The sequence below is a fragment of the Hypanus sabinus genome, chromosome 20 (genome assembly GCF_030144855.1).
Source record: "Hypanus sabinus isolate sHypSab1 chromosome 20, sHypSab1.hap1, whole genome shotgun sequence".
In the NCBI taxonomy this organism is placed as follows: domain Eukaryota; kingdom Metazoa; phylum Chordata; class Chondrichthyes; order Myliobatiformes; family Dasyatidae; genus Hypanus; species Hypanus sabinus.
The window spans coordinates 20,958,905-20,974,479 of record NC_082725.1 but is presented as its reverse complement, the minus strand read 5'-3'; the positions used below and the strand labels follow the sequence as shown (position 1 = coordinate 20,974,479).

The window sequence follows — 15,575 nt, the reverse complement described above, 5'->3', positions numbered from 1 at the left end:
TTATATAGTCTGGTTGTGAGAGCACAAATGCTTTGTAGCCTTTTCCCAGATGGCAGGAGGGAGAAGAGAGTGTATGAGGGGTGCATGGGGTCCTTCATAATGCTGCTTCCTTTGTGGATATACGTATATTGAATAGATTTTAAAAACTAGCTAAAACAGAAATACTGTATGTTAAAAAAGAAGTGAGGTAGTGTCCAAAGATTCAATGTCCATTTAGGAATCAGATGGCAGAGGGAAATGTCCGTGATGGTGGGAAGAGAGACCCTGATGATCTCCTCAGCTGACCTCACTATCCGCTGCAGGGTCTTGCGATCCGAGATGGTGCTATTTCTGAACCAGGCAGTGATGCAGCTGCTCAGGATGCTCTCAATACAACCCCTGTAGAATGTGATGAGGATGGGGGGTGGGAGATGGACTATCCTCAGCCTTCGCAAAAAGTAGAGACACTGCTGGGCTTTCTTTGCTATGGAGCTGGTGTTGAGGGACCAGGTGAGATTCTCTGTCAGGTGAACACCAAGAAATTTGATGCTCTTAACTACTACTATGAAGATCCCTGCTGCATCTGATGACCCTGTGATCTCCATCTCAGAGGCCGATGTTAAGCTGCCTTTAAAGAGAGTGAACCCTTGCAAGGTGGAAGGTCCCAATGGAGTACCTGGTAAGGCTCTGAAAACCTGTGCCAACCAACTAGTGGGAGCATTCAGGGACATTTTCAACCTCTCACTGCTACAGGCGGAAGTTCCCACTTGCTTCAAAAAGGCAACAATTATACCAGTGCCTAAGAAAAATAATGTGGGTTGCCTTAATGACTATCGCCTGGTAGCACTCACATCGACAGTGATGAAATGCTTTGGAAGGTTGGTCATGACTAGCCTGAACTCCTGCCTCAGCAAGGACCTGGACCCATTGCAATTTGTCTATTGCCACAATAGGTCAATGGCTGACACAATCTCAATGGCACTCCACATGGCTTTAGACCACCTGGACAACACAAACACCTATGTCAGGATGCTGTTCATCAACTATAACTCAGCATTTAACACCATCATTCTGACAATCCTGATTTGAGAAGTTGCAAAACCTGGGCCTCTTGTAACTCCCTCTGTAACTGGATCCTTGACCTCCTAACCAGAAGATTACAGTCTGTGTGGATTGGTGATAACATATCCTCCTCGCTAATGATCAACACTGGCGCACCTCAGGGGTATGTGCTTAGCCCACTGCTCTACTTTCTATATACACATGACTGTGTAGCTAGGGATAGCTTAAATACCATCTATAAATTTGCTGACAATAGAACCATTGTTGTTAGAATCTCAGGTGGTGAAAAGAGGGCATACAGGAGTGAGATATGCCAATAGTGGAGTGGTCCTGCAGCAACATCCTGGCACTCAACATCAATAAGACGGGAGAGTTGATTCTGGATTTCAGGAAGATAAGACGAAGGAACACATACCCATCCTCATAGAGGGATCAGAAGTGGAGAGAGTGAGCAGATTCAAGTTTCTGGGTGTCAAGATCTCTGAGGGTCTAACCAGGTCCTAACATATCGATGTAGTTATAAAGATGGCAAGACAGCAGCTATACTTCATTAAGAGTTTGAAGAGATTTAGCATGTCAACAAATATACTCAAAAACTTCTATAGTTGTACCGTGGAGAGCATTCTGACAGGCTGCATCACTGTCTGGTATGGAGGGGGTACTGCACAGGACCAAAAGAAGCTGCAGAAGTTTGTAAATCTAATCAGCTCCTTCTTGGATACTAGCCTACAAAGTACCCAGGAGATCTTTAGGGAGCAGCGTCTCTGAAAGGCAGCATCCATTATTAAGGACTTATTAAAAACATCCCCGATGCATACCAGGCAGAGCCCCACCCCCATCTCTGTTACTCAGACCACATCTCTGTTATGCTAATCCCAGCATACAGACCGCTTGTCAGGTGCTCCAGACCAGTTCAGAAGCAGGTGAAAACCTGGCCAGCAGGAGCCATCTCTGCTCTTCAAGACTGCTTTGAGCACATTGACTGGCACACGTTCAGGGAGGCTGCAACCGATGGTGACTCTACCAACTTAGAGAAGTACACAGCATCAGTGACCAGCTACATCACTGATGATGTTACTCTGTCCAAGACCATCACTATACATGCTAACCAAAAGCCATGGATGACCGTAGAGGTGCGTGCGCTGCTAAGGACCCACGGCTCCGCCTTCAGAGCAGGCGACAAGGCAGCTTTAACAACAACAAGGGCCAAACTGTCCCGGGCCATCAGAGGGGAAAAGCGTGCACACGCCCAGCTAATCCACAGTCACTTCCAGGACAGCAGTGACACGTGGCGCATGTGGAAGGGCATCCAGGACATCACCAATTACAGGACAACATCACCTGACTGTGCAGGTGATACCTCCCTCCCAGATGCGCTGAATAACTTCTACGCCCGGTATGAGGTGGAAAATGACGTGGTGGTGAGGAAGTCCACCCCTCCTACAAATGACCAGGTGCTGTGTCTCACCGTGGCTGATGTGAGAAGAACCCTGTGCAGGGTCAACCCACAGAAGGTTGCTGGACCAGCCAACATCCCTGGTAGAGTGCTCAGAGGATGTGAGTGGGCAAACTTTTTGACTTGTGGGCCACAAAGGGTTCTAAAATTTGACAGGGGGGCCGGACCAAGAGCAGATGGACGGAGTGTTTTGGTAATACACCTCATAAGAGAAAATAAAATATCATGGGATATGTAGAAAACGTGCTTTAATTTCAATTGAAAATGAACAAATGCATTACAACAAAATATCTGTCTTTGAAGTCCCATGGTATTTAGCTATTTATTGAAATGACTTTTAAAACACTGAAAATTAAATGAATAAAATACAGCTTTTTTTAAATAGTAACAGTTATTATTTTAAAGCACTGAAAATTCTGTTATCCTTCAAGATATTATCATCATCACTCTCCTCCTGACTGTCTTTATTTCAAAAACGGTAGGAGATGCAGGTCTACTTGTCCAGCTCCTTCTTATTCAATTGTCCCCTGTGCCAAAACTCAACAACGACCCGCACAATGACAGAACAGTGACAGCGCGCCAGTATGCAGAGCGCGTTATTTGATCTGGAGCGCATTTTTTATTTTGAGAACGTACGTGAACCTGCGCACTACTCATGTCCATCACGTAACAGAAATGACATGTAACATGTAAGGCTTATTGAAAAAAATATTTTCAAATGCATTTTTTACATAACACAACGAAGAAACTTATTTTTAATTTCAGTGGGAACAGTGTTGTTGGTCTCCCTTTTTAGCCAGCGCATCAAAGTCTGGATTTAGTTTTGTTGTGGCGATTCTCAGGATGGATCTGAGGTGTTGGTCAGTTAACTTGGATCTGTGGCTGGCTTTGTTGATGTTCATGACGCTGAACGCCTGTTCACACAAATAGGTTGAGCCGAACAAAGAGTAAAGTGCAAATGTGGAGTAATACGCTGCACCTCAACAAAGGTCAATGTGTAGCGGTGTGCTACATGCAGCGCTAAAATTACGACACAGAATTGGTAACTGCAGTCGAAGAAAAAACTTTATTCAAAATCCCCAGCCTCACTTTTAAGCCTCCCTCAACCTGCCCCCCCCGTGGTGCAGAGGCTCCAAAGCTCTGTGCTCGCAAATCCCCGCAGGCTATCTCCCTTAGCCGGAACATTGGCTAATTGTGAGCCGGTTCGGATGTGCCAGGAAATGGGTTGCCACAGATGTATATAGAGTGCGTCATCTATTGGGAAAACGCCAGAATTGCAGGGAAAAAACGTTAACAAAGTTTATTAATATAATTTCATCAAGTTCTGCGGGCTGGATTAAAAAGCTTAACGGGCCGCATATGGCCCGCGGGCCGTAGTTTGCCCATGCCTGAGCTAGCAGATGTTCTCACTGACACCTTCAACATCTCCCTGAGCAGCACCACCGTTCCAACGTGCTTCAAGAGGGCCACCATCATTCCTGTGCCGAAGGAGTATTTAGTGTCCTGCGTAAATGACTACCATCCCGTTGCACTTACATCCATCATCATGAAGTGTTTCGAGAGGCTCATCATGAGGCATATCAAGACCCTGCTGCCCCCCTCACTGGACCCCCTGCAGTTTGTGTACCATCCCAACCGCTCAACAGATGACACCATTGCCACCACCCTCCACCTGGCCCTAACCCACCTGGACAAAATAGACACATACGTTCGGATGCTGTTCATAGACTTCAGTTCAGCATTCAACACAATCATCCCTCAGAAACTGATTGGAAAGCTGAGCCTACTGGGCCTGAACACCTCCCTCTGCAACTGGGAGACCTCAGTCAGTCCGGATCAGGAGCAGCATCTCCAACACCATCACACTGAGCAAGGGGGTGAACACCAAGAAATGTGTTCTCCCTTTCACAGCGTGCATAGAAGGCGTTGAGTTCATCTGGTAGTGAATCATTGCTGCCATTCACACTATTGGGTTTTGCTTTGTAGGAAATGATATTTTCCAGACCCGGGCAGAGCTGCCGTGCATCCGATGTCGCCTCCAACCTCGTTTGAAATTGTCTCTTCGCCCTTGAAATAGACCCCTGCAAATCATACCTGGTTTTCTGGTTCTGGTTTCATGTGTGTTGGTTGAAAGTAAAATGGGTGCCAAATCCATCTCCCTAAATCCCATCCCTCTCCCACTTTTCTCTCCTACACTCTCCTCCATGATCTAGGCCGGGGGTCGGCAACCCGCGGCTCCGGAGCCACATGTGGCTCTTTTACGTCTGTGCTGCGGCTCCCTGTTGCTTTGGGAAATAATTGGTTGTGGCGACCCTTTTCCTGGCACATCCGAACCGACTCACAATTAGATAGCCTACGGGGGTTTGCGAGCACAGAGCTTTGGAGCCTCTGCGCCATGGGGGGGGGCAGGTTGAGGGAGGCTTAAAAGTGAGGCTGAAGATTTCGAATAAAGTTTTTTCCTTCGACTGCAGTTACCGACTCCGTGTCGTAATTTTAGCGCTGCGTGTAGCACACCGCTACATGGTCAGTATTTAATTAAAATGTATTTTATGTTAGTTTGTTAGTTTTTGAAATGTAAATCTAAATTTGAAGATTATGGTGATCTTGTACAATCTAAATAAGACGTTGTGGCGACCCATTTCCTGACACATCCGAACCGGCTCACAATTAGCCAGCGTTCAGGCTAAGGGAGATAGCCTACGGGGTTTGTGAGTACGTGTCTTTTGCAGCATCCGCGCCCATGGGGGGCGGGTTGAGGGAGGCTTAAAAGCAAGGCTGTTTAGTTCGAATAAAGCTATCTTTGACTGCAGTTTACTGACGGCGTGTAGCACACCACTACAACGTGTTTTTATCGCTGGCTGTCCAGAGGGGAGGTGCTGAAACGCTTTGTCGCGTGTCTGGAAGAAGTAAAAACTTTCCTGGGCAGCAAAGGGCTCAACTTTCCTGAGCTGGAACAGCCAGAGTGGCTGGAAAAGCTACACTTCATGGTAGACATGACAGCGCACCTGAACACGCTAAACACAGCTCTTCAACGGGGTAAGGATGTACAGCCCTGCACATGTTGGAGGATGTTTTGGCATTCGAGCGCAAGTTGACGTTGCTTGCCAGAGATTTACAGAAAGGCACATTGTCTCACTTCCCCAATTTGAGAGAGTTCAAACAAGGTCACGACATGATAAATTCGGGGTATTTACATTCTGCAATCATCGCAATGCAAACATCGTTTGGGAAACGCTTCTGTGAGTTCAGAGAGGAAAAAAACACATTATCCTTCCCAGTCACTCCCCTAATCATCGATCCATCCCTACTGAATATGACTGCATTGTCAGGTGTGAGTCAACCTGAACAAGTATGATAAATATTTTAATTGCCTATTATTTTACGTATATTCATATGTTTTCATTGTTCAGTGAAATAGTCCTTTTATTTTTCAGGTTGACAGCTGGCTGACGTTATTTTTGCTGCTGGCGGCAAATTTAAGTTTGGCATTTTTCATAAATACAAGAAGGACTCAAATAGACGTTGAGTATTTTACTTAAAAGTAACCTTCAACCCAACGACTTTTTTTCGGAGTTCAATATGTTTTTGTTGCATGCAGAAATGTAATTTCGTTTTCTCTGCAGGAGTTCATCAATTTCATAAATGCAACACATTATAGTTTGTTTATACATAGCATAAAGGCAAAACAAAACGTTGTATGCAGTGTTATTTCATTTTAAATGTCAAACGGGTTTTGTGGCTCCCAGTGTTTTCTTTTCTGTGGGAAACGGGTCCAAGTGGCTCTTTCAGTGGTAAAGGTTGCTGACCCCTGATCTAGGCCATACCACTGACCCTGCATTGGCCCTAAAACACAAATTACTGTACTGTACTGTGCTCTTTGCCTGTCTTGCTGAGATCCTCCAGCTCCATTGTTTCTTCCGTCTGCATTTCCTTTTCATTCTGCTGATTGACAACTGCACTCCAGGAGGCCTACTTAGCAGCTCCTTTCTTCCCTGACCTGGTGCTTTGTACTTTCTATTGTTTCTACAGCCACCTATAGTATGTGCCAATTTTCTGCTCAGCTTCTTTTTACACCTCATGCACTTTGATAGTTCTTGTTTCTCTGGCTGTCTCCCTCTTCATGCTATTTCTCACGCATTTCCTCCAGTCTTCCTTGATTCATGCCCCTCTTCTGACTTTTTCGCGAATATATTTACCACCAAATTGCAATTCTTCAGTTTCTTTCTCTTACATCCTTCATTGAAGTGTATGTCAATAGCTTCACATATAGATCCACATGTAGTCCATGTGAGAAAAATAAATCAGGTAATTTTGCATTTCCTTCTGCATACAACCTACTTGTTTAAAGTCCATGAATTGATCCATTTGGTGAACCATTCATTCTCATTAAACAAGTCATTTTTTCTAAATATTTTAATGGAGAAAAGTCTGGATTTACAGATCAAGTGATGGGCCCAGGTGGTTACTTATATATTGACAGGTAAATTTTGTTCAATGCAACTTTGTTTTTTTTTCTCTCCAGTCCTGATGGAGGCTTTCAGCCCAAAACTTTAACTGTACGCTTTGCCATAGATGCTGCCTGGCCTGCTGAGTTCCTCCAGCATTTTGTGCATGTTGGCTGTTTAGGTCAGGATACTAAGTGTGAAGAATTCAACGGTAAAGTTCTGCATTCTTTTAATGAAGATGCTCATCTTTATTAAGATACATTAAGTAAGATACATGGCTGTCATGCATCAGCTGTGACTAAATGCTTGGTCTTAATGTATGTAGATATTATTGTTGTTCCTCATTGTGCCTTGTGGGTGGCAACCTTGCCATTTCTTTAGCATTTTCCCCCCATTTTTTATGAGGCTCAGTTACTAGCTTGACGCTCAACCCAGCACGGATGGAAAGCGTACAAGGAGCAGGCCGAGTTGGACCTGGGACTATTCACCTCAAAGCCCAGTGCAGATACCACTATGCCACCAGCGTGTAGTATTGGATGTTTCATTTTTTGATGAGTTGCAAATGGGATTTAACATTGTGTCATCACTTCCCATTCTCACTACTGATCTGATAATGAAAAGGTTTTGATGCTGTTCCAGGAAACTCTGGCAGTAAGGTATTCTACTAGGTATATTCACCTCCAACTACAGACACATTTCTTATATACAGTATATAAGTTCAACCATTGGAGTGTTTTCCTTATGAAATCTAATGACTTGGGTGTTACCTGTGCTCCATGATTGCACATCTAATCAACTGCTGTCCAGATATCAAGGATTCAAATGATCTCTGAAAATTGGTTTCATGGTCCATATTTGACCCAAATTGTGATAAAGTTTGGAGGTAGGCATTAGAAAGTGGGTAATGCTGCTTTTTTCACATCGGTGGGATGATATCAGCATATTCTATTTTTGTAATTTTTTTTATTGAAGTTCATCATCAAACAAACACTTCCATAAGATGTATTTCATTCTGAAGCTGAAAAAGGATCTAGTGCTTTCCTGGTGTATATGACAAATAAACTCTTCTTGGGCTTCCAGCCAGGTACAGGTATTGATTATGACTTATGTATTGATGACAAACTCTGCCATCTTAATCATCATCCCTGATGAAGATGGCAGAGCTTATCATCAAAATGTCGGTTATAACTGATATCTATACCTGGCTGGAAGCCCAAGAAGAGTTTATTTGACATATATTTTGAAGCTGGTTCTGTAGTGTAAAACTTTACTTGTACAGAAGCAGCCTTCACAAGACTTGTGTATTTGCTTTGTCTTAAGTTAACTAGGTTTCCCTTGAGCTGGTACTAGGGCCCAGGCACTGGTGCTGAAAATCTGTATTAGTTAATTACACCATGTAAATCTACTCTGGTATCAATGTATTGTATTTCACTTGGTTGTGCCGTGGTTACATTTAACAATGTGATCCTGTGGTCTACTTTCACCTATAGAACAGAGGGACCCAGGAGTAGACAGGTCATATTCTGCGTGGAAGTCGGTGACCAGTGGTGTGCCTCAGGGATCTGTTCTGGGACCCCTACTCTTCATGATTTTTATAAATGACCTGGATGAAGAAGTGGAGGGATGGGTTAGTAAATTTGCTGATGACACAAAGGTTGAGGGTGTTGTGGATAGTGTGGAGGGCTGTCAGAGTTTACAACTGGACATTGATAGGATGCAAAACTGGGCTGAGAAGTGGCAGATGGAATTCAACCCAGATAAGTGCGAGGTGGTTCATTTTGGTAGGTCAAATATGATGGCAGGATATAGTATTAATGGTAAGACTCTTGGCAGTGTGGAGCATCAGAGGGATTTTGGGGTCCGAGTCCATAGGACATTCAAAGCTGCTCTGCAGGTTGACTCTGTGGCTAAGAAGGCATACTGTGCATTAGCCTTCATCAATCATGGGATTGGGTTTAAGAGTTGAGAGGTAATGTTGCAGCTATATAGGACCCTGGTCAGACCCCATTGTGCTCAATTCTGGTCACCGCACCACAGGGAGGACATGGAAACAATAGAAAGGGTGCAGAGGAGATTTACAAGGATGTTGTGTGGATTGGGGAGCATGCCTTATAAGAACAGGTTGAGTGAACTGGCCTTTTCTCCTTGGAGTGATGGAGGATGAGACGTGACTTGATAGAGGTGTACAAGATAATGAGAGGCATTGATCATGTGGATAGTCAGAGGCTTTTCCTCAGGGCTGAAATGGCTAGCATGAGAGGGCATAGTTTTAAGGTGCTTGAAAGTAGGTACAGAGGAGACGTCAGGGGTAAGTTTTTTATGCAAAGAGTGGTGAGTGCATGGAATGGGCTGTCAGTGGCGGTGGAAACGATAGGGTCTTTTAAGAGACTCCTGGATGATTACATGGAGCTTTGAAAAATAGAGGGTTACGGGTAAAGCCTAGGTAGTTCTAAGATAGGGGCATGTCCGGCACAGCTCTGTTGGCCAAAGGGCCTGTATTGTGCTTCAGATTCAGATTCAGATTCAGATTCAGTTTATTGTCATTTAGAAACCACAAATGCAATGCAGTTAAAAAATGAGACAATTTTCCTCCAGAATGATATCACAAAAGCACATGACAAAACAGACTACACCAGAAAATCCACATAACGTTTGGCAATCCCCAATCCAGAGTCCAGAGAGGCTGCTGCGTATTAATATCATGCTACCGTTTTAGCGCGTTCCCCGGAAAGGAGCTCCAAATCCACTAGACAAAACAAGACCAAAAACTAAAGCTACAAGACCTGTACAAAACCTCATAGTTACAACAGTGCAAACAATAGCATAATTGATTAAAAAAAAAAGACCATGGGCACAGTAAAAATAGTCCAAAGATGTTAAAAGACTACAAGTTCGAAAGAAACCACAACACAGATTCCACAAATCCTCAGCGTCCCAACTTGACTTGTCATCCCACGCCAGTGGCAGAAGGGAATACCCCCACTATGGACTTCCACAGTGCCGCCTGACTCAGCCTCGCAGACGCAGCGCACAATGAAAGCTCCGTCGAACCCAGCCTCGCAGACGCAGCGCACACCAAAAGCAACCTGACTGCAGCGGACTCCGAGTCTGTTGAACCTCCAACCCTCCCCTCCAGCACAGCTTCTCAGAGCACCATCCTCTGCCGAGCACATTAAGACGCCCCCACCAACGGCCATTGGCAACGCGACCCCAAGGACTGGGGGCCTGTTCTTCCCAGCAGAGTCCTGGCCCTCACAGCAGCAGCAGCAACGAAGAAGGCCTTCCTGGAGATTTCCAGATGTTCCTCCATGCTCCCACGTCCGTTTTCAACTGATTATGAGTGCTGTATGTTTCTATGAGTACAAGCAAATAGTTCTGAATGTGTCACAGTAGACAGGGCAGTGAAGAAAGCATTTAGCATGCTGGCCTTCATCGGTTAGGCTGCTGAGTATAGGAGTTGTGATGTTGTGTTTCAGCTGTACGAAGTGTAGGTGAGGCCATTCCTTGTGTATTTTGTACCGTTTTCTTGACCCTGTGACAGAAGTTACTAAGCTGGAAAGAGTGAAACAAAAAAGTTGCGAGAATATTGCCTGGACTCAAGGGCCTGAGTTATAAGAAATTAGGAAGGCTAGAACTTTATTTCCTGGAGTGCAGGAGATTGAGGGGTGACCTATAAAGGTGAATAAAATCATAAGGAAAGGTGAATACAAACAGTTTTTTTTCAGGGAAAGGGAATCAAAAACTTGGGGACAAAGATTGAAGATGAAGGGGGAAAGATTTAAAAGCAACCTGAGGAACAATTTCTTCATGCAGAGGGTGGTATATAAATGGAATGAGCTGCAAGTGAATGTCGTTGAGGCAGGTACCATAATAATATTTAAAATATATTTGGACAACTACTTGGATAGGAAACATTTAGAGGGATATGGGCCAAAAATGGGTAACTGGGACAGGTCTAGATGGTCATCTTTGTTGACATAGATGAGTTGGGTCAAAAGGTTGTTTCAATGTTTTATTCCATTATGATCCTACTACAGTCAGGATATGGTCTGGTACCAACAGCCTTTAGTTTTAGTTCTGGAATGAATTATCTGATGACATGCCGCTTTAATAGACAGGGTCTCTGCGATTGATGCTCTTTGGTGACTCTGTCCTTATCACATTTATCCATTAAAGTATTATTTGTTCAATAGCTGTGGTATGCATCAAATATTAAACTTGTGACTCCCCTATTTTTGGCTATAACCTTTGCAATGTACTGTGCTGGTGAAAAGTGCTGTGTGAGAACGTTTTTGTTTAAAACCTCCGGATTGGTTAAGTGTCAATCACGTTGTTTTTTTAAATCTACGATCCAGTTGGACCTGTTACTTGCCGAAACTTTGGTCACTCCTTCCCTGCTTACTTACTTACTGGACAAGCGGCAGGATTGAACATTACAGCGCATGCTCAAGACCACTCCTCCCTGCACAATGCGAGGTACAAAATTAATCTGTCCATATTGTTAGATTATATTCCCCTGTTTCAACTGCGGTAAAGATGAAATCTGAGAAACTGGTTCAAGCGATGCTGCCGCCATCACCACAACTACATGCGGTGCACCGAGCAAACAACGACGACCACCGCCGTCCCGCCCGCGGTCAACGCATGCGCGCCGGACACACCCCAACCGCAGCCCGCAAGGGTTGGCGCATGCGCGGTGGGCACCGGACGTGGAGCGGCGGGGGGGCCGGCGGCAGCTTCCTGTCAGTTGTCCGCTTTCGGATGTTTGTGAGTCGCCAGCGGATTCGCCGTTTGAATCGGATGGGAGCGCGAGGCGCGGCCGGCAACTATGCTGCGGTCTGCTGGCGTAAGTCCACCCGCATCGCACCGGGCGCTAATCGGTGTCCCGGCTGGCTACAGGACAAGGGGCTGGAATCAGTTGTGTTCACCCGGAAAGTACACACGGAAAATATACAGCGTATTCTGTCTGTGGTGGCCTGAGTCAACTGTGATAACGCAGGAGATAGTAGAAAGCAACAAATGTGCTATAAATTGAGTGGGATAATGCAGTACAGACTGTAATTAATGTATGCAGGTGGTTGTCAACTGGATTAATATAGATTGTATGGGCAGCATCGATTTGAGGGGTGACACAGATTATTTAAAAAATCTGTATGGGCTGTATGAATTAGTGGTAAATGCTGCCATTGACTGCGAATTTAATTAACAGACAGAATGCAAAGTAGGAATGAAGGGGTCTTTACCTCCGTGGCAGGTAGTGTGACCAGTTGGTTGCTGAGGGAATCAGTCTTTGAACCCCAGTTATTTTCAGTCTATATCGGTAATTTGGCTGAAGGTTGAAGGAATGTAACATTTCCAAGCTTTTTTGGATGGTGGAGGTGGTAGGCGTCAAGCAGGTGAATGCAAACTGTGAGGAAAATGTAAAGAGGCTCCAGTGTGATTTAGACAAGTTGGTTGGGTGGGCAAATGTATGGTGGGCACCAAGCAATGTTGAGGGTATTTACTTTCACTTTCTAGAAGCAGCAAGATAGAATATTTGGAATGGATATAGTTTAGAAAACGGGGAGGTGCAATGCCACCTGCATTTCCCTGTATGCCCCATGTTACTAGAATACAGCATTTGGGTGCAGTAAGCAGTAGGAAAGATAAATTAAGTATTGGCCAACAACTGCTTATAGTAGTTGCTCAGAGCATTAGGATTCCATATGGAGATTTTGTACATGTTTTTTGTCTGCTTATAAGCAGATGATTATCTGAGAAAGAATTTTCTTACTGTCATAGAAATGTAATAAAGATTTCCCAGACTGATTCCTGGGATGGTAGGATTGGTGTATGAAGATAAATTGGGTTGGTTAGTACTATAATTCATTGAGGTTTTGAAGAATGAGAGGGGCCTCATCAAAGTTTGCAACAGAATTAGATGGATAAGATGCAGGAAAGATGCCCCTGATGGTTGGGAGCCGACAACCAGGGGTCAAGTCCATGGGATGAGGAACCATGAGCACGAGAAATTTCTTCGTTCAGATGATGTTGAATCTATGGAATTCTCTTTCACAGATGGCAGTAGAGACCAAGTCATTAAATATATTCAAGAAGGAAATAGATAATGCTAAAGATATTAAGGGATATGGAGATAAAGTGGTAACTGGGTACTGAAATTGATGATCTGTTTCAACAGTAATTATATTGAATGATAAAGCAAATCCAAGGGACGGAATAGCACACATCACATCTTTTATTCTTTGTTTCTTATTCAGTCAACTGGGATAATAAAGGCTGCATTGTTGAACAATACAGCCCGTATCATTATACCTACTTGTGAACAGGGGTAGATTCAACAATATAGCTGGTAATGCAGGCGTTCATAAATGTGAATAAGGTTAGAATATGCTTGTTGGCTTGAGTGGATCTGTTTCATACTGGTTTAATATAAATTGTGCTAAATATTTGTTCTTGGAGTAATACTGTAATATTTTAGCATCTATACTATGGAAATAATACTCTAAAATTGAGACTGAAACAAATATTTGCTTGTTAGTGAGCTGAATTAATGCATAATGTAGACTGGTGTAGAATAACAAAGACTAAGAATTATCTGCTGGTTTGGATGGAGTAGGATAGGGGTTGTGTATATATATATACACACACACATACACATCTGTTAACATGCAGAACTTGGTTAAATGACACTAATGTGGAACAGTTAATGTCTGTTAATGTGAATGAATTTTGATAATATACATGATACATGCCCATTAGCTTGTTTGAAGAAGCCTGATAAGCGCAACTATACACTGAATATCTGTAGGTGCAAGTAAAGTGAGTTAAAATATACTTTTAATGTAGTTAAAGGAAGAACTTGGACACACTGAACTTTCTCCCAGTCTAGTCACCTTTGCAAAGTACTTGTCAAAAATGTGTAGGGTCTTGTCTAAATTGGGGGAACTCTCCTACAGGCTATACAAGCAACAACAACTTGGCTTCGATGTATCATAGACTCATTCTGACATGCAACATGCTAGACAACTCCACAATCTGTATTAGTTTTGCCTCTTCCACTAATTGGATAGACCCACAGGCATTGGTGCAATAGTACATAGGTGAGAAAGAGTGCCCTGAAGTCTTCCGTATTGTTTTTTTTAAACACAGGGGGATGGAAGCTTTCTTTAGTCTTCCTAATAAGTATTGGAAACACTTGAAGAACCAAGGGCATAGAATGTGCTTAAACGTTCCTCACTAAGCATGCCACCTTTACTGAGCTGTTCCAGAGACAGACCATAGAACAGTGCAGGAACAGAGCCTTAAGCCTACAGTGTTGTGTTGAACAAGTCAAATAAGTAATCTAATGCCCAACTAAACTAATCACTTCTTCCATCACAATGTCCATGTCTTTCCATTTCTTGCACATTTACATGACTATTGAAGAGCCTTTTGAATGGCTCTATTGTATTTGGTTCTATCACCACTTCTGTCAGCACATTCGAGGAACCCAGTATTCTTTGTAAAATCTTGCCCAACAAATCTCCTTTAAACTTAACACCTCTTACCTTAAATGCATGTCCTTTGGTATATTACATTTCATCCCTGGGGAATGAGATACTGACTATCTATCTATATCTTCTCATAATTTTATAAATCTCTATCATATCCTCCCTTAGCCTCCCTCTGCCGCTCCAGAAAAAGCAACCCAAGTTTATCCAACCTCTGCTGATCACACGTCTTCTGATTAAGGAAGCATTCTGATAAAACTCTTCTGCACCTTTTCCAATTCCTGTACATCCTCTATGGGGTGACCAGAATTGAATGCAATACTGCAGATGTGGCTTAAGTATTTTTATAAAGCTGCGACATAACTTACTGACTCTTGAACTTGGTTTCTAATAATAAAGGCAAGAGTGCCAAATGTATTATTTACCACCTTGTCAGCTGCCTTTAGGGATCTATGGACTTGAACCTTTGCATATCCACACCGTTAAGAATCTTGCTGTTAACAGTCTGTTCTCCTTTTACATTTGATCTCCAAAAGTTCAACTCTTCACAATTGGTCAGCTTCAACTCCATCTGCTATTTTCCCACCCATATCTGCAACTGATTTATATCCTGCTGTATCTTTTGCAAGCTTTCTACGCTGTCCATAAAGCCACCAATCCTTGTACTAACCCACCCACTTATGTTTTCATCCAGAATATATATATACACACACCTCATCATTTCCTTAAAAAACTCAAAGTTAGTAAGACATGACTTGCCCTGCGCAAAGCCATTCTGATTGTCCCTAATTAGGCTGTAGTTTTTGAAATACTCAAATATGCTATCACTAATAATCCTCTCAGAATAGGTTTGTGATAGAAATGGTGAATTCAACAGAGACAAATCAGCTTCATATAGTTGGCAATTTACTTGCAGCAGATTAATTTGTAATAATAGCATTGATAGAAGTTCAGAAAAAGCAGGGCTGCTTTACTGCTGAAGACAACTCATAGCCACTGTATAGTTATTGAGATAAAGTGCTGACTCTACACTAGGGATATCCTTCAGTGGTATGGAGCAGATTTGGCAGCACAAAACTGGGGATCCATTTGGCATTGTGGACCATTAACCTCAATGGAAATGTATGCCATCAAGACCTATAT

At 43.3% G+C, this 15,575-nt stretch overlaps 1 protein-coding gene across 2 annotated transcripts in view; it reads left to right on the top strand.

The window, feature by feature from the left end:
* The first annotated feature begins 11,296 nt into the window (after window positions 1–11,296).
* The window catches only part of atp2c1 (ATPase secretory pathway Ca2+ transporting 1), a 93,998-nt gene continuing 89,719 nt past the window's right edge, over window positions 11,297–15,575 (top strand). The window contains exon 1 of one of the 2 annotated variants that reach the window (XM_059945203.1): window positions 11,297–11,418. Coding sequence is in view for 1 of the 2 variants with exons in the window: in XM_059945202.1 (XP_059801185.1) it covers window positions 11,771–11,788 (18 nt within the window). In the remaining variant the exon portion in view is untranslated. Of the gene's footprint in view, window positions 11,419–11,640; window positions 11,789–15,575 lie in introns of those variants that run through there. The other variant, XM_059945202.1, reaches the window with a different exon arrangement.